Source organism: Diaporthe amygdali (assembly GCF_026229845.1).
Source record: "Diaporthe amygdali strain CAA958 chromosome Unknown NODE_10_length_1141467_cov_65_626103, whole genome shotgun sequence".
Taxonomy (NCBI): Eukaryota; Fungi; Ascomycota; class Sordariomycetes; order Diaporthales; family Diaporthaceae; genus Diaporthe; species Diaporthe amygdali.
Window position 1 is genome coordinate 139,887 of NW_026517030.1, and position 17,758 is coordinate 157,644.

The window sequence follows — 17,758 nt, forward strand, 5'->3', positions numbered from 1 at the left end:
GCCTCCGAACAATCATGCCTTCACGCGTGGAGAGCAACCCGAGCTCGAAGGAGGATCACGGTAATATAAGACACTCCTCAGGACGAAAGCGTAGACACCAAGACACTCCTCAAAGATCGTACGCACTAGCATACCCAGCACCCATCTACATCGACAAGACACACCTCGTAAAACACCTGCGGTCGAGACAATTCCTCCAAATACAGAAAGTGTCCTCGGATACCAGCCACGGCACACCAGATATTGACGTGATATCATTTGCGCCGCCGAAGGATCCAATCAGATTTGTTTCAGCTCTGAAGGGCCTGTTGGAAGGGAAAATAAGCCTGAGAGACGAACGGCTTCTTCGCTTCAACAAGGACGATGTGTTGCTGACGAGATATCGTGAGGATGACGCTCAGTCAGGAGAGACTGCACAACCAGCCAGGAACAACACGATCATGGCGCCCCTGGAGAAAGTAATAGGGCGAGAGGTCATAGCAGTCCTGCGGAAAGACAACAAAATTATTCTGGAAGACGGCCGGCTCTGGACTACGACCAATCACCAGAACAGGTCATTCGAATTCACCAACATCGACGAGCACGGCGTGAAGTCGGTAACAAGATGGGTTTTCTCCAAGAGGCGGGCCTCTGGCTTTGATGACCATCCTCCGTCCTCGACACAGGCACCGGAAGTCACGTTTCAGTTCAGCATTATCCGCTCCAACAGCCGCAGACATGCAGTGCTGGCCACCTTGACCCAGTCAGCCCTTCACATCAAGGACAGTTATCATGAGCCGGCAACTAGTTATGGTACTGCAGAGGATTTCGAAGCGCCGCCCAAAGTGGTGGACGACGCCACGAGGAATGTGATCACAGCCACTGCCGTCTGGGTGGTCCTCACTCTCGGATGGTCCTCGGCCTACAAGGCTTCCGCTGTGGATCAGCAAGATGCCTCCTGGAGTTGTGGCGCCAAGCCTCGTCCTTCAAAGCACTTGACTTGGTAACATTCTCAACAGGTTTTGTTTGGTGTTTAATGATTAATTTAGCATGACTTTGCTGGCAAGGATCATGTTCATTACGAAGATTATGTTGACGAAAGCGATATCATTTTGTATAAACCCCTCTCAATTGAAACCATCGTGTACAAATGTCCGAGAAGATCCAAAGACAGAACAAGTGGCCAACTTTATCGAAAATTCCTGTGCGCGGATTTTGAATTAGAGGCAAAGGCACTCACAACTCTGGGAGACGACGAACATAACAGCCAAGGATGCAAGTCAAATCACTTTTCATCATCGTGATATCTCTCAATTTCTATCTCGTTTTTTTTAAACAAAGAATCGTTGCGATTCTTACAATCTTGGTTTGAGAAGCAGTTTCCTCTTTGCTTTTGAGTGCAATCATGTTACAGTTGCGAGTCTGACAATCATCGTCCTAGGATACCACTTGGAGAGCACCTCCACGATGTCCCGTTGTTTCCTCAGGAAACGAGGCCAAGAAGTCATGGAAGTTGTTGCGTTCGTCCAATTATACAACTGAATCAAAAAAGGAATGTGATTCTCGCCCGGAAGCCAATGCAATTGTGGTAGTGAATAGGGGATCAGTGAATAACGGGTCAGATCACGTCTTTAAATAGGATGCCCTGGGGCCCTTCTGCCCTCAGAACCACAACCAAGCCAACTTCGAATACCAACAATCGCATATTTTCCAGAGCCAGTCTTCCCTGCCACAGCAATCATGAGGTGAGGACGCGTCAAGGATCTCAGATGCCAAAGAGTCAACTCCATACTAAGCGGCCTCTTATGTGTGGACAGTCCAATGTGTCGGTCTCAGTTATTGCCATTGACTAAAGCCCGTCCAGGGTTATTGCCGGTACAACAAATGAGATGCTGTCCTCGAAACGATGGTGTGATGGGGAGACGCACAGGAGATGCTGACACCAGGTGTAATAACTGTTGACGCGGTCCACGTTGCCGCTTTCGTAATTGGCTATATCATGTGCAGCCTCACCGCACCAGCAGCCTTGCAGGTCCTAGGCGGTACCCGGCCGGCGAGCTAAGCAGTACCTTTCCCAACCTAAGGCAGCCAAAATATCACATGTCAGCCATAGTGAGTAACTGTGGAAGCTGCTTCATGGCTATTTGTTAGCCTTGGAAACAACCATCACAAGAGCCACACGAGAAACAAAAAGCGTGCCGGTGCCTTTTCAGAAAGACCAAGAAGTCTTACATTTAGTTGCCACCTATCAAGAACTATCTGATTCTTATTGCGTTTCTGCTCTGGTACTATCCAGGCGTCACCACGTGGAGGCGCAGAATACGACTTTGACGCCCTAAAAGACAACGCATAGGAGTCGGAGCCCAGCAGATAAACTCAGCTCCAGCCAAGCCGCCCACGTCCAAAGGACGGTATCTGCACTGCCAGGCTCTTCCTCCAGAAACCAAACAAAAAGAAAACACCAGAAAGTAGACCCAAAAATCAGACCCAAAAAGCAGACCCAAAAAGCAGACCCAAGAAAAGAAGAAAAAGCACAAAAGGGTCGTCGCCTAGCAGATCAACTTAGCTCCAGCCAAGTCGCCCTCGTCCGAAGACGGTACCTGCACTGCTAGGCTCTTACCCGTAAACTCCAAAACCCAAGAAAAGAAGAAAAAGCACAAAAGGGTCGTCGCCTGGCAGATAAACTCAGCTCCAGCCAAGTCGCCCTCGTCCGAAGACGGTACCTGCACTGCTAGGCTCTGACCCGTAAACTCCAGAACGCCAGAACTCCAAACGCCAAAACGCCAGAACGCCAGAACGCCAGAATGACAGAACGCAAAAATCAAAAATCAACGCGAGGAGGTCGTCGCCCAGCAGATAAACTCAGCTCCAGCCAAGCCGCCCTCGTCCGAAGACGGTACCTGCACTGCCAGGCTCTTACCCCCAAGCGCTGATCGGGCACCCAGCTAGACAACCGCTGGTGGAACCGCCGGGCCACACGGGGACCAGAACGGTGCCCAAGGCTTTCGCCTGCTGCACCCACCAGCGGCAGCACTAGAGGGTGTCACTTCCGATTTGTCGATGGTCGCTACTGCGGCGCGCATTGTCGCTCCAGGTCTCCTTGGAACTCAGATGGGGTGAGACGGTACGAAGACTCGGCGTTGTTCCTAGCTGGGTCAGGTTGAGGAGCAGGCTGGCTCCCAAAACTTCGTCCTTGTTGTGGGACCTCGGTGGAGAGGGACTTTCTTTTGTTTCTGAGATTTGGAAGGCATCGTGTCTTTTTTTGTTGAGTTTCTCCTATTGTTGTAGTTAGCACTTGTTTTGAATTGAATTCGAAATGAGTTTGAAAGTTTGTGTGTGTGTGTGTGTGTGAGGGGGGGGGGGGGGTGTTGATGGGGAGGAAGAAGAAGGGAAAGGAAAGGGGGGACTGTGTGTGGTTGATGAGGAGGAAGAAGAAGGGAAAGGAAGGGGGGGGACCTGCATATTTATACTCGCAGTCAACAGTGTGCACCCTGATGGCGACCTGGTGATTCAAGCCGCAAACTGCGATGGCTGGCTGCTGATCCAGGAGAAATACTGAAAGACGCATTCATCTGTAGGCTAGTACATAACCTATGTGTGTATGAGTTTTGTGGTGTGGACCGTGATGGCTGGCTGCTGATCTATGAGAAATACTAAAAAACGCGTTCATCTGCAGGCTAGTACATAACTTATATGCATGAGTTTTGTAGTGTGGACTGTAATGGCTACCGCTGATCTAAAGAGAACCTTTATATCCATTGTGTGATCGAGACCAATATTAATACTAGCGCATATCCTATCCAATACCTGACGAAAATTGACGGAAAGTTTCCACGATAGGAAGTTTTGGGACTGGCTGATTGGCAAAGCCAGGGCTGATCTGATAGCCCTGCCTTCCCTTCTTCGCCCGTCACACGAACCTTGAGGGGAAACATACCTATGCATTTCGAGAATCTTCTCGATACTCTAATATGGACTACCTCGCTAATTCTTGTGTCGTCAAGTTCCAAGTCCTGCAAAGTGACTCTGGGCTCGTTACTCAGACCCCGGTTGGTTTTGAGACCATTGGCATAGGAATCTCCCTCCTCAGTGTCTATGTGTCCCAGGATATGTAGTAGCAGTTTCAACCTTGGAAGCATCGAGGCATACCACTTCACTGGACTCAATCTCCGCGGCCGAGTACCTGCTTAACATCAGAAGATGTAAGAAAAGGCATGAATAGTTATCACGAATTAGTCAGAATTCAAAAGCTTATAACTATAAACAGTTTCAAGATGACTGGTTTTTATTCTATAATTGATGACATGTATCTCAGGCACGATAGCTTTTTCAATACAGTATGGGGATAATTAAAGACTTTTCCGTAAGAACCGATTTGCTAAGTTTGTAATGGTAGCACACTGGGTATCCCGTCCTCCATTAGTAAGAAGCAGTGTAAAGGCACTTTAGACCTGTTAATGAAGCCGGTTCTGGGTGCATTTTCTTAAGGCGCCTACCTATCGGATAACGCGCCTAAGGCTCGCTCACGACTCTTAGTATTGTAAGTGCCGAATTGGGTTAGCAGCCGCAGCATCTGCGGAAGAATCGAGTTGGCGTCCGCAATTGATTATCCGCAGCCGTGAGCCTGTGCCTATCACCATCGATATAAATCTTACAGACCAAGGCAGGTTGCAATTGTGATGTGAGATCTGGCGATTGCTCAAATCATTTCCAAGGCCACAGATAATTGTACAGACATTTCCCTCACCGAACACGTTCAAACCCAACAAAAATAATCGAAATCGAGGAATCATGGCGGGCTCAAGCTTCGACATTATTACCGCTTGCGAGTCTCCGGGTGGACCTCCCCCGGGTTTAAGCATGCTTGGAGGCATGTGGTGGTCTCGCAGGCATCCACCAAAGGACTTTCAGGTGTCTTTTGCAAGAAAGACGGTGCTCGTGACGGGCGCAAACACGGGCCTAGGCTTCGAAGCAGCAGTCAAGTACGTGGCCCTCGGTGCGGAAAAGCTGATCCTCGCCGTGCGTTCTGCTGCCAAAGGCGAGGACGCCAAGAATCGCATTCTCGAGCGCACCAGGCGCAGCAGTGGCGACGTTGTCATCGCGATCCTGACAGTCGATCTCGCTGATTTTGCGTCAGTCCAAGGATTCGTGCGGAACCTTCATCAGGAGACACCGTATCTCGACGTGGCGCTCCTCAACGCTGGCCTCGCCAACCCGAAGTTCGAGCAATCTTCCGCCGGCTGGGAGATGGCCGTGCAGGTTAACGTGCTCTCTACCGCGCTCATGGCAGTCTTGCTGCTGCCATTACTTCGGGCCACTGCGGCAGCTCGCATCAAGCCAGCCCATCTGACTTTCGTCAACAGTCATGGTCATGACATGGTGCAGAAGGATTGGTACGAATATGCGGGTGGCAGCCTGCTCAAGGCATGCAATGACAAGGGGAAATGGGATGCCGCCAGGAGCTATAGCATGGTCAAGTTGATGGGCATGGCAGTCATGCAAGCCGTGGCGCGCGGAGTGACCAAGTCTTCCACGTCCTTGCTGAGTCCTCAGCATCCCGATATCATCGTCAATGCGGTTTGCCCTGGGCTTTGCAAGACGGACCTGGGCCGTAATTTCGGCACAATGTCACAGATTTCAGGCTTCTTCTTCCAAGGCGTATTTGCGCGCACCGCGGAAGAAGGCTCTCGATCGCTGGTTAGCGCGACGGCTCTGGGCCCCGAGAGCCACGGACGATTGTGGCACCATGATATCTTGTCCCCGTAAGGCCCCCTCAATGACATCGCAAAAAGGGGCTTTGGTCGGCAAGCTGAGCTGATAAAATCTGCATAGGGTTGGAGATATAGCGAAGGACGAAGATTTCATGAAGCAGACTTGGGCAGAAATACTGGACGCTGTTTCTCAGGGAAAGCCCATTCTCCAGCAGGCTCTCGACGGAGAGGCGTGATTTCGCATGACGACGCTGGTGTCGATGTTACATACGTAAATTGCAACTTTGTATTCATGTGTTACACAGTTTATCATCTCGTTTGTCAGTAGAGAAAACACCTTTGACCAAACAGCTGTTAAGGTCTTCGCTGCGATTTTGGTCATTGCAGTTTCAAAACGTTTTCATCTGATGTCCGAAAATCTTCCAAGTTGATTAACTAAAATGAAATTGTCCCAAAGCCCTGGGCCATTGTCCAAGGGTCCCATCACGCTGCTTGCAAAAGCGCTGCTTATAAAAGTGCTGCTTCTTTCCCTCTGCTGGCCTCAGCTAATTACCCCTTCTACCACACACTTGAGAACACGTTGAAGCACCATTTCCGGCTGACTTGTGTCAAAACCTTCGAACAACCACCAAGATGGCTGACCGCGTCACTTCCCGGAGCACCTGCGTGACCGCAGCCGCAAACCACGTGGTAAAGCAGAAGCCCTCCGACCTCACCGACCAGCAAAAAGAGAACCTTCAGGATGCCCTACTCGGCGCAAAGAAGATGCTTCAGGGCCCAGATTGCCCTGAGCCAACTCCGAAAGAATTTGATCGTTTTCTGTCTGTCGTTTTCGGTATGTGGATGAGCCGACAATACCATGTGTTGCCCGAGGCGAATAGCCTCACAACTGGAATGGGTGACAAGACAGTGCCTGTCGGTCGCCTTGACAAGGAGGTGGCGACGTCCAAGGAGGTCAATGAGGAGAGCAAACGCCGCCAGGGTGCTGTCACTGGAAAGGTCACCAAGACTCGGGGCTCCAAGCAAACCATCTCCCCTTACGAAGTCAGGACGGCACACAGGGATCGCATGCGGGGCGCACAGGTGCTGATCAGGGCCAGCCTCAAGAACGGCTCCAAGGTAAGTGTCACTATTGAACCTTGAAGACTTTTCACACTAAAAGGATTGCAGGTCACCACACAGTTCGTCACCCAGAGTGGCGGCTTTCTCTCTTCAACTGTTCCCATGACATACCTCGCTGGCATGTCCGAAGTCAAGGCGTATTACGAGTCCTTCCGGCAGTTTGATCAGTATGAGGTCACACGAGTCAATCACTACAATCTCGCCATCGCAGTTTTCATTGCGCGGAATCGTATCACAACTTGGGCTAATGGCGCTCTCCCTTCGACTCGCCCCATCGAGGAGCCATTTGGCTTGTTAAGGCCCATTAACACGATTCGCGACAAGGCCGTCACGTTCGAGAAGAACAAAATGAAGGATGCCTGTGACATGCTCAAGCAGCTTCCGGCATACAATCTGTACCCCGGCATTCCAACAGAGGATCACTTCGATGCCCCGCAGCACAACGTGGGAGCCTAAGTGGTTCCAGCTTTGGACGTTTGATCCAAAATTTCATTTTCCCCTGGGCAAGGTCATGTTTCTCTCAGCATGCTGTCATCGCCGTGAAAATAAGGTGGCACTGGTACCGCGTCCTGCCGTGCTGATACGAAGCTTGGGGGGCATGACTGGATTGTGGGTGGACTGTGGGTGGATGCCTTTGTGGGTGTCTGAGATCACATTGTTTTGGGAAGTTCATTTGTTGCCATGGCATCGGGCTTGAGGAAGCTTGCATCAGCAAAATAGAGCAGACAATTGACACCCTACCACGCCCAGCAGCTGAAGATCTTTGAAGCAATCATGGCTCATGCTTCTATGTGAGACGTCACTTAGGATTCACGGCTCGTAGACTCGAAACGTGCACCAAATTGTGTGAAATTTGCGGATTAATTATCCTGCGATCCATGGAACCTCTCAGGACCAAAACTAGCGTCATCCTCGCTCAACCACTGCACCTCCGACTGCTCCACCACCCGGCGGTTGCGCTCGAAGTACCGGATCCAGGCCTCCAGATCTCTCGTGTCAATGTAACCACCGCTTGATTGCATGGTCCTCTCCGACGCTTCTCTTGCGGCCATCTGGATGTCTCCCACAACGACAAAGTAATCAGACGCTCTCGTGCTGATGACATTCATGCGGTTCGAGTCCCACAAGAACCCTGCACCACTCTGCGAAGTGTTCACAGCTAGGAGCACCACCACCGGTCTTTCATTGCCTTGTACCCTGTCCGCTGTGGTCAGGGGTACTTTGTTGTCGATGTCCATGACTGAGACATCGGCGCCCATCTTCTCCAGGATCTCGTTTTGCTGGGCTTGGTATGGCGTCACAATGGCAATGTCGCCGCGCGAAAGGTTTGCGCCCTGGATCAGCCGGTTTAGGATCCTGATCATCGCATCCAGCATGAGGGGTTTCGAGCGCGACTTGGACACCTCAGTGTACTGGACTCGTGTCCTAGGGATGTTGACAAACAACGGCAGCAGGCTGCCGCCTGGGCTCCGTTCGACTCCGAGCTTGCGCACTGCCCAATCCTCGCATCGCTGGCCGAGGTCGTGGTTCTCCACCTCACAAGTTTGGCCGTAAGAGAGATCACATCTGTCGTAAGAAAATGTCTTTCGACAAGTCGAAGAGACCCTGCGCCGTGCGACGCTGGATTTTGAGCACAAAGACTGGAAACCCGTCCAGCATGAGCTTCTTCAGCAAAGACAGCATGTGTTGTCGTGCCAGAGGGTTGACAGGATGGGAGGGAGAAGGTGGAAAACCGGTGCGCTTGGCATATCGATGCCCAGCCGAAATGGTGGCTGGTACAAGCTGCAACGGATCTCCGACGAGCACAAGACGACGATCCATACGCCAGACCTGCAACATTGGACGTCTCGGCGATCGTGGCACAGCCCGCCTCGTCGATGAAGTACTCGTTTGCGGTCTTCGTGTACTTCTTCACCAATGGCTGCACTGCAACATACGTGGTAGAGAACAGGGCTGATGCTCGCCAGTAAATCTGCACCATAAGAACGCGGATGAGGCCGCCCAGGGTCTTTTCTTCTAGGCCGGCCGAGATGTGCTGTTCGTCGATGGTGAGCTTGCTAGTGAGCTGGTCGATGTCATCGGCGGTGATGGGACCGTCATCATCTTCGTTCTCCGCCCTGAGGTCGTCGGGGTTGAAATTGCCCTGGGGTTCGCCCCCAAGTGCCGAGGTCAGCATTTTTTCAGTCTATATCTGAACAGAACCGAGCCACATGCACCAAATTTGGTACCGTCCAAGACGCATAACCATATCCCATGGAAGGTTATTCCATGGCAGGTTATCCCACAGGAGGTTATCCCACAGGAGGTTATCCCACAGGAGGTTATCCCATGGCGGGCTATCTCGAGGGAGAAAACCCCACAGAAGGTCAATGTAGAGAAGCGAGTAAGGTGGTCAGCCAGGTTTCGTGTCGGCTGTGTTGCTCTCACTAGGGTCTAGGTGGATTTCGTGGCCCTTGAACAGCTTGGTCGTTTCGCTTGCTGCGGAACCAGGCTACTGTTGAATCTTGCTGCTGATTGTGATACTAGAGGTTGGAGTCTTGTGGAGAGCGCCGAGAGCTTGTCGTTTTGTTCGTGCTGATTTGAGGTTTTTACAGTCTGGTTTTCGATCGAGCATGAAGTTTCTTTCGGTGCTTGGAATTTGAAACTGTTGAAGCCATTGACGACTGCGAGGAAAAACATTAGTGCTCATGCTAAAGACGGAAGAGATGGCCTGCGATGTCTTTCTGAGGATGATGAAGAACGTTTTTGATCGGAGGCTGCAAAGAAACCTACCAAGAGAATGTTTGCTGCGGTTTTGCAGCAATTGTTTTTGGGCAGAAAATTTGGAGTGAACCCTCGATGCGGAGTGGAGAGAGAGAAAGTTATGTGGCGATCCAGTTTGCACATGAAAGGGAAGGAAAGTCGTTGAGCAAAACTGAGGGTAATTGTAAGTCAAGAGGGAGGGAAGCCTGTGGGACAAGAAGGGCGATATTTGAAGTAGGCGAAGGAAAGGATTGCAGAAGAGGGAAGTTTTCAAGTACCAAAGAAAAAAAGCCACAAAAGTGACAGTAGCAATGGAGAATGTTGACCATATCAGATGAGAGCAAGTTTTCCGATTCCTTCCGTAGAGGCTAGGAAAAGGTGTAGCAGGGAGTTTGGTGGGGAAATCATTGTGTGAGCCACAGTGGTCTATTGTGTTTCTAAATAAGAACAATGATTGTCAGCGTCTCTGAAGACCTTTGAAGATCATTGTCAGCCCCTTCATAAGGTGAGCAAGCAAAATGGCTTGGGATTGACCGAGTGCCGAACACATGCGAGATATATTTGGGGATTGTGCTAGAGTTATTTAATGGTACATAGCTGCATAGAAAATGCCGAAGGCTGGATCAACTTCGAAAGACCTGTCACCATCAGATGGCACCCTGGTGAGTTTGAGATTGAAGCAAGAGACCAAAAAGCTGCTGAGCAGCAGGCTATGCGCTCGACGCCCCTCAAGACAACAATGTGGTGGGGGAAAAGCACCACAATGAGAACATCGAGGAGCTTCCCGAGGAAGACCCAGAGGGCCAGAGGGGGCCGTCCTTCACGAGTTCTAATACACATGCTCGACATATGGGGGGAGAGGATCATGGAGGACACGGTAATTTCAAGTTGAGCAGACAGGCTACATCGCGGGGTGAACAACCGTCGAAATTGACGTAGAACAATGGACGCAAGCATTGCATGAAACTGTCTTTCCGTATGGTTGAAATATTGCAAGTATTACACCCACGGAAAAGTTGCTTTGACCACTGGAAATAGAAGCAGCAGCCCGCGAGAGGAGTTCGTGACGACGTCGTTGTTTTGGTTGTTCTCTGATCACCCTGCAGTGAACACGGGTCACGGGAATAACGCGGAAGATTGGGCTGCTAGGGTCAGAGGTCAAAGCCGGGGGTTGAATGGAGGGAGGGTTGCGGCGAATACGATACGTTGGCCGATTTTGTGGGTTGATTCAGGTTTTGTTTCTCCCATCTAGATCAGAGCTTCCTCCCACCACCCCCAACGGTCTTTCGTTATCAAGTTGATCCCCGTGTGAGCTGGATTCCCGCAACCTGTCAGTTCGAAATACGACCGTGAGGCAGTGAGGTTTTCTGCCCGGACAAGGACGGCACGGGGAGGAACATGGCATGTTCTAGGACCCAGCCTCGGGAAGGATCCATTTCATGCTGTTTCGTAAATCTTTCCCCGAACAGCCTCCAGAGTCCGAGCACTTGGCAACCTCAGCGACACGGGCACGCGGGATTTAACCCACTGAGGCCATCTATCTACCAGCTTGGCAGCGCTCGTTCATCGGCTCTTGCCATCAAACTTCAACGGGACCAAGCCTCGTCCGACATTGGCAGGCACTTGGAGCCACAGGATGCCTCGCCAGGCCTTGGACCGTGCGACTGCATGACTGCGACAGAGCAATGGGACGCGGCGTTCTGCCGACGAGAGGGCGGATTGCACCGAGTAGAGTATCACCTGTACTACGCGCGTCAGCAGCCATGATGTGTGGACACGCGTCGAAGGTGGCGGAATACGAGTATTGATGTTTGTCTGTGTGCGTCGCAACCGCATCGATAAGCTGACCGCCTTCAGAAGCAGAGGCAGAGGCAGGGAGAAGTCGACGTTGTTGCTGCTGCGGCCAGTGCTGCAGGTTAGGCAGGGCTCCTCCTGGCCGGGGGGGGGGGGCAGAAGCCGCCAGTCGGGGCGTCATTGACATTTGCCCGTGCCCAGGTGTGGCACGGTGTGGGTAAAACGGATCGCAGTGGCTGCTTGGCGGGAGCTCGGCTTCGGCCCGCCTTGACCAACGTGCGCAACGTTCGACGGTCCAAAGTCCGTCCGCAGACGTTTCCAAACCCGACTCTCGTGTTTCGATTCCCTATTCGCCTGCCCTTTTCTTTTTTCCTCTCCCTTAATTGCGGGCGATTTGGGCTCCTTTCCTGTACAAGTGTACTCTGGACTTCTCTTTTTCTCCACTGTGTCTATGGCACTTACTGTCGGCATGATTTCAGCGGTGGCCGTGCCTTTATGACATCCCGTCTCCGAGTCTCCGGCCCTTCCGGGTGTTCAACCGCCAGTCCAACCCGACGTCGCATGAACCTTCAGACCGAACCTTGACCGACCTCTCGGGAGCTTAAACAACCAGCGCAGCGCTGGCTTGCGCCGGCCAGCATCACATCATGGCCTTGATGCGCCAGGTCTGGACCCTGACCAAGAAGAACCTTCTCATCGTCCTTGTTCGCCATGGCTTCTTCACCACCATACGAGCCTTCCTGGCACCAATAATTTTTGTAAGCCTTACCCTGCCGCGCCTGCACCTGGCAATAGACCCCGGCTTGACTGACAGCTCTGCTGCAGATGTTTATAATTTCTTATGCCAAGAACTTCTTCGTTCCCCCGAGTACTTTTGGCATAGGCTCCCCTACGCCTATACGAAGCCTCGAAAATGCCCTCGCAGCTTCGACCGGAAACCACAACAAGGTGGTATTCGTCAACAACGGGAACACTGGCGGAGATATAGAGTCGGTCATCAATGCCGTGTCTGCAAGAGTCGAGAATGTTGGAAAGACTGTCGAGGTCGTGCAACGAGATGTCGACCTGCTCACGAGCTGTGCCAGCTCCCTGCGCGGCGCAACCACGTGCTTTGGCGCCGCCTCCTTTCATTCCTCGCCGACTGAAGGGAGTGATGGAGTCTGGAACTATACGCTCAGAATGGACGGGGCTTTTGGGGAGAGGATCTTCGTGGACAGCACAAGTAATGACGTGGAAATCTATACACTCCCGTTTCAGCGCGCCATTGACTCCGCTATTGGGTCGTTGTCTGCAAATGGTACTTCTGCAAGCCTCGGATCAGGTTCGATCGACGAGTACCCATTCACCGATTCGACCGCCGAGGAAAGGGCGGCCCTGATCCGCCGGCTCTATATGGGCGCCCTCATTAGTATTCTCGGAGTGGCCTACTTCATCGGGATCTGCGGTGTTACTTATCAACTCACCGGGCTGATGGCCTCTGAACGGGAACTGGGCATTTCGCAGCTGATTGAAGCTATGACTCCGACGAAACGAGCTTGGCACAATCAGGCGGCTCGATTACTCTCCAACCATCTCGCGTTCGATATCATCTACTTTCCTGGATGGGTCATTATGGCTGCGATTCTTCGAGCCCTGTCCTTTGTTCACACGAGCTATGCTATCCTCATCATATACCACATTCTGATAGGCCTCGCGCTTTCCAGCTTTTCAATCTTGGGCGCGAGCTTCTTCAGCAAGGCTCAGCTGTCAGGCATCACGGTTACCATGACAGCCGTCATTCTCGCAATTATCGCTCAGGTTGCAGGGCCCTTCGACACAGGCGCCACGGCCGTCCTCAGCTTGCTATTCCCGTCTATGAACTACGTCTTCTTCATCATCCACATGGCGAGATTCGAACAAAAGTCAGTTGCCACGAACCTCATCGACAGTGCGCCTAGTGGCTCATCTTCGTTGCCTGGAATTGTGTTCTGGGTCTTCCTTATCATCCAGATCATCGTCTTCCCGCTCCTGGGCGCTCTTGTCGAGAGATGGCTGTATGGCACCATATCGAGAGAAAGGAAGACGACTACGTCCTCGTCGGACCATGCCATCATCCTCTCTAATTTTTCCAAGCACTGGACGCCTAGCTGGCTTCGTAAGAACGTCCTTGGCAAATTTGGGGTCGCAGTGCCTGAGACAGTGCACGCTGTCAATGACCTCAGCATCAAGGCTCGTCGCGGGCAGATTATGGTTCTCCTTGGAGCCAACGGCAGCGGGAAAAGTACAACCTTAGACGCGATTTGTGGGCTTAACACCATCACCAATGGCTCCATCGAATTCGACGGAACGGGCGGCCTGGGCTTGTGCCCGCAGAAGAACGTGCTCTGGGATGAGCTCACCGTCTACGAACACGTGAAGATATTCAACCAGCTGAAAGCAGCTGGCGCGAGAGACAGCAAAGAACAACTCGAGAATCTCATTCGATCTTGTGATCTCGGCCACAAGATCAAGGCCTGGTCCGGCACTCTGTCGGGCGGTCAGAAGCGGAAGCTCCAGCTCGCAATGATGTTCACGGGAGGCAGTCGGGTGTGCTGCGTCGACGAAATGTCATCGGGCCTCGACCCGCTTTCAAGACGAAAGATTTGGGACATCCTCCTTGCCGAGCGCGGCGAGCGCACGTTCCTGCTGACAACACATTTCCTGGATGAAGCCGACGTTCTCTCAGACTACGTCGTTTTGTTGTCCCGGGGTAATCTAAAAGTCAAAGGAACAGCTGTGCAGCTGAAGCATGAGGTCGGCGTGGGCTACCGCATATCTGTTCCTAGGAGTCAGAATTTCGTAGCCGCGGAGAAGGTTCGAAGGGACGAAACTGCTGACAGGCACGTATACTGGTTCCCCGGTTCTTCCGAGGCATCAAAATTTATTGCCGAACTGCGTTCGAGTGGTGTCAAAGATTACGACATAATAGGCCCGACACTGGAAGATGTTTTCCTCAAGTTGGCGGAGGAAATGGGCGATCACCAACTAGGAAGCGATGCACCTCTTGCACTGAGGCCAGAAAGCACATCGGACAAGCTTGATAAGCCGCCCAACTCTGATTCGTCGTCTGGAGAGGAGCCTGCGCTCCAGATGTCTGAAGGGCGAGGGACGGGCATAGCAAAGCAGACCTTGATTCTGGTCCGTAAACGGTTCACCATCCTCAAGCGGAACTACTTGCCCTATTTGGCGGCGGTGCTCTTACCAGTGATCACGGCCGGACTGGTGACATTGTTCTTGGATGGCTTTTCAGCCGTGGGCTGCGATCCTGGAGCTCAATCCAGCGCACCCGCTGTGTCTGATCTTAGTTCCCTCAACATTTCTCCTCTCATACCGGTCGGCCCTTCCAACCTGATATCGGTTGACATTTTGACGAACCGGACGGGCCTCAACGCGAGCTCTTTCCACCTCGTTGATACCCTCGACGAGTTCAACGACTACGTCTCGAACAATTTCCACAACGTAACTCCGGGCGGCTTCTTCCTGCAACCCGGCCAGGATCCCGTGGCGACGATGGCGTATATTGGAAACGGAGCAGTAATATATGGTGTGCTTACGCTAAATGCAATTGGGAATGTCATCGAGCAGACATCCATCACGACGTCATTCCAGCCCTTTGCAGTCCCGTTCGCTCCAGGTGCAGGCAAGACACTGCAGCTGATATTGTACTTTGGGTTGGCCATGTCGGTGTATCCGGCCTTCTTTGCCCTGTACCCTTGTGTAGAGCGGCTGAGGAAGGTGAGAGCATTGCACTACAGCAACGGCATCAGGGCCGGGCCTCTCTGGTTGGCATATCTGATCTTTGATTTCCTGTTCGTGTTGATTGTCAGCGCCGTGGTAACTGGCATCTTCGTCGGGGTGAGTCTATTCTCCACTAAAGCGAAGGGCTAGGCTGGTATACTAATGAATGTCTCTAGGCATCTGGCGTCTGGTATGCACCGGGGTATCTCTTCGTGGTATTCTTCCTTTACGGCTTGACTTCCATACTCCTCTGCTACGTCGTCTCCCTAGTCACCAACTCACAACTAGCTTGTTTCGCCACAGCCGCAGGAGGTCAAGCCATCTTCTTCCTTCTGTACTTCATTATGTACATGAGCATACTCACGTATTCACCTGCCTACCGCGTCAACTCGGACCTGACCACTGCCCACTTTGCGTATGCGACAATCACACCTGCAGGCAACCTACTGCGTTCGCTGCTGCTGACGCTCAATGAATTCTCGCTTCTCTGCCGCGACACCTCGATCGCGTCATATCCGGGAGCACTCACCGTATATGGTGGACCAATACTTTACCTCCTTGTCCAAGCGCTTTTTCTCTTCACCGTCCTTGTCTGGTGGGACAGCGGGTACAAGCCAGCATTCCTGACCAACCTTAGCCGCCGCGTGCGCACCCGCAAGTCCACCATTACCGACACCGACACCGAGAACGACGCCGCCCTCTCAACCTCCGCATCCTCAGCTGTCACCGACCCCGCCGTCGCGACGGAGATCAAGCGGATCGACGCACAAGCCCCGCCCGACACGGACAGCCTGCGTGTGCAACACCTGCACAAGCTCTTCGGACGCACTAATCACGCGGTCCAAGACGTCACGTTCGGCGTGCCGCGCGGGCAGGTCTTTGCGCTGCTGGGCCCCAACGGTGCAGGAAAGTCGACGACGATTTCCCTGGTTCGCGGCGACATCCGACCGTCTCGTGGAGTGGATGGCAGCCACTTCGGCGATGTCTTCATCGAGAACCTCTCGATAACCGCGCATCGGGCCTCCGCCAGACAGAACCTAGGAGTGTGCCCGCAGTTCGACGCCATGGACAGCATGACCGTGCGGGAACACCTGCGGTTCTATGCAAGTGCTCGGGGTGTGTCGAATGTGCAAGCCAACGTGGAGGCGGTGCTGATGGCCACGGGACTGGTGAGGTTCGCGGACAGGCTTGCGCAGAAGCTGAGTGGTGGTAACAAGCGCAAGCTGAGCTTGGGTATCGCGCTTATGGGTAACCCCGCGGTGCTGCTTCTCGACGAGCCGAGTTCTGGCATGGACGCGGCCGCGAAGAGGGTCATGTGGCGTACCCTGCTCGGTGTCGCTGCGCCTGGGCGAGCACTGTTGATAACGACGCACTCGATGGAGGAGGCGGATCGGCTGGCGACCAGGGTGGGTATCATGAAGAGGAGGATGCTGGCTCTTGGGACTGGCAAGGAGCTAGGTGAGAGATGGGGCGAGGGATTTGTCGTGCAAATTGTGTTGAAATCTGCGCCGGAGACGACCGAGGCCGAGATGGACCAGGTGAAGAACTGGATCAGCGAGAGGGTCAGAGGTGTCGAGTTCGAGCGATGGGGCGCGAGAGGTGGAGCACATGGGCTGTTGAGATTCAGGGTGAGGAAGGACGGTATGGTCGGTGGAGGGAAGGAAACTGAAAAGATTGGTGGAAACGTCGTCCAAGACGAAATCGATATGAAAGGGGACACCAGCGGCGGCGGTACGCCAAATGGTGGTCCAGCTGACGCGCAGGGTCTGGATACCCCCGGGCTGATTGAGCTCTTCGAGGCTAACAAGGACGTTCTGGGAATTGAGTACTATAGTGTGAGCCCGACAACGTTGGACGAGGTATTCTTGCGGGTTGTCGGGAGGGAAGAGGAGGATGATCGAGGCGCAGCCACCACCAAGCAGTGGTGGAGGTTCTGGCGGTGATTGCTGGGAGGGAAATGCATACATGATACCACGTACCATATAAACGCTATGGGAAATTAGAAATACTTTAATAGATAAAATAGAGACGCAAAAGAACTATCCTGCTTATCGATTCTTCATTGACTGCAAAATGCTTGCCTGTCGGGTGTAATTTCCTCCCTCCAAAGATGTGTTCAGACACTCTGGCTGAGGCTCGAGCATACGCAGCACTGGAAGACATATGCAGAAGGTGTTGTCATGTTTGACTACCGCACGTACTTTTAGCATGCTTGATAATTATTGCAACTTCATGGAGGCGAAGGTCACTGTCTCTTCGAGCATAGGCGTTGATTCTCCTCCAGCTCCAACCACCCTCTCCTTTTTCTTCCTCCCTGACCAAATCGCCCTAAACCACCTGAATCTTGCCTTCCAGGGTCCGGGTTGTCCACCCACCCACCTCCCCCCCGACAACAATACGTCTCCTAGCGTGTTTGCTTCACATGAAGTGGACCGGGCCAGTTCACCCGGAATCCTATATTCACATATCAAATGCATCTTCGCCGGTGGGAGTCGACGGAGCTAGCGGTTTGGCCTCAGACCGGCCATGGTCCAGCACTTCTAGCACCATGCCGTTTTAATGAGTCAGCCGGCGTCTTCCCTCCAAGCTGCGGCCATTGGGCGACGGCCAACTGCATCCAACGGCCAGGCGAGCCACCAAGGCAGCAGCGGCTC

The 17,758-nt window shown here is 52.8% G+C and overlaps 5 protein-coding genes across 5 annotated transcripts; 4 read left to right on the forward strand and 1 right to left on the reverse strand.

Moving 5' to 3' along the window:
- Nucleotides 1-14: 14 nt before the first annotated feature.
- J7T55_009015 (uncharacterized protein) lies at nt 15-986 on the forward strand (the record flags this gene model as incomplete). Its single annotated transcript, XM_053141936.1, has 1 exon — nt 15-986. One exon carries the CDS (start codon nt 15-17, stop codon nt 984-986), a length of 972 nt encoding a protein of 323 aa, XP_052994856.1.
- A 3,784-nt stretch (nt 987-4,770) lies between these two features.
- On the forward strand, nt 4,771-5,926 carry J7T55_009016 (uncharacterized protein; the record flags this gene model as incomplete). Its single annotated transcript, XM_053141937.1, has 2 exons — nt 4,771-5,741; nt 5,812-5,926. 2 exons carry the CDS (start codon nt 4,771-4,773, stop codon nt 5,924-5,926), a joined length of 1,086 nt encoding a protein of 361 aa, XP_052994857.1.
- A 397-nt stretch (nt 5,927-6,323) lies between these two features.
- Nucleotides 6,324-7,268, forward strand: J7T55_009017 (uncharacterized protein; the record flags this gene model as incomplete). The annotated part of the gene is made up of 2 exons (XM_053141938.1): nt 6,324-6,809; nt 6,861-7,268. The coding sequence occupies 2 exons, from the start codon at nt 6,324-6,326 to the stop codon at nt 7,266-7,268; spliced, it is 894 nt and encodes a 297-aa protein (XP_052994858.1).
- Nucleotides 7,269-7,672: 404 nt separating this feature from the next.
- On the reverse strand, nt 7,673-8,988 carry J7T55_009018 (uncharacterized protein; the record flags this gene model as incomplete). The annotated part of the gene is made up of 3 exons (XM_053141939.1): nt 7,673-8,378; nt 8,461-8,584; nt 8,643-8,988. The coding sequence occupies 3 exons, from the start codon at nt 8,986-8,988 to the stop codon at nt 7,673-7,675; spliced, it is 1,176 nt and encodes a 391-aa protein (XP_052994859.1).
- A 3,007-nt stretch (nt 8,989-11,995) lies between these two features.
- J7T55_009019 (bc transporter) lies at nt 11,996-17,047 on the forward strand (the record flags this gene model as incomplete). The annotated part of the gene is made up of 3 exons (XM_053141940.1): nt 11,996-12,106; nt 12,174-15,221; nt 15,281-17,047. The coding sequence occupies 3 exons, from the start codon at nt 11,996-11,998 to the stop codon at nt 17,045-17,047; spliced, it is 4,926 nt and encodes a 1,641-aa protein (XP_052994860.1).
- Nucleotides 17,048-17,758: the final 711 nt, after the last annotated feature.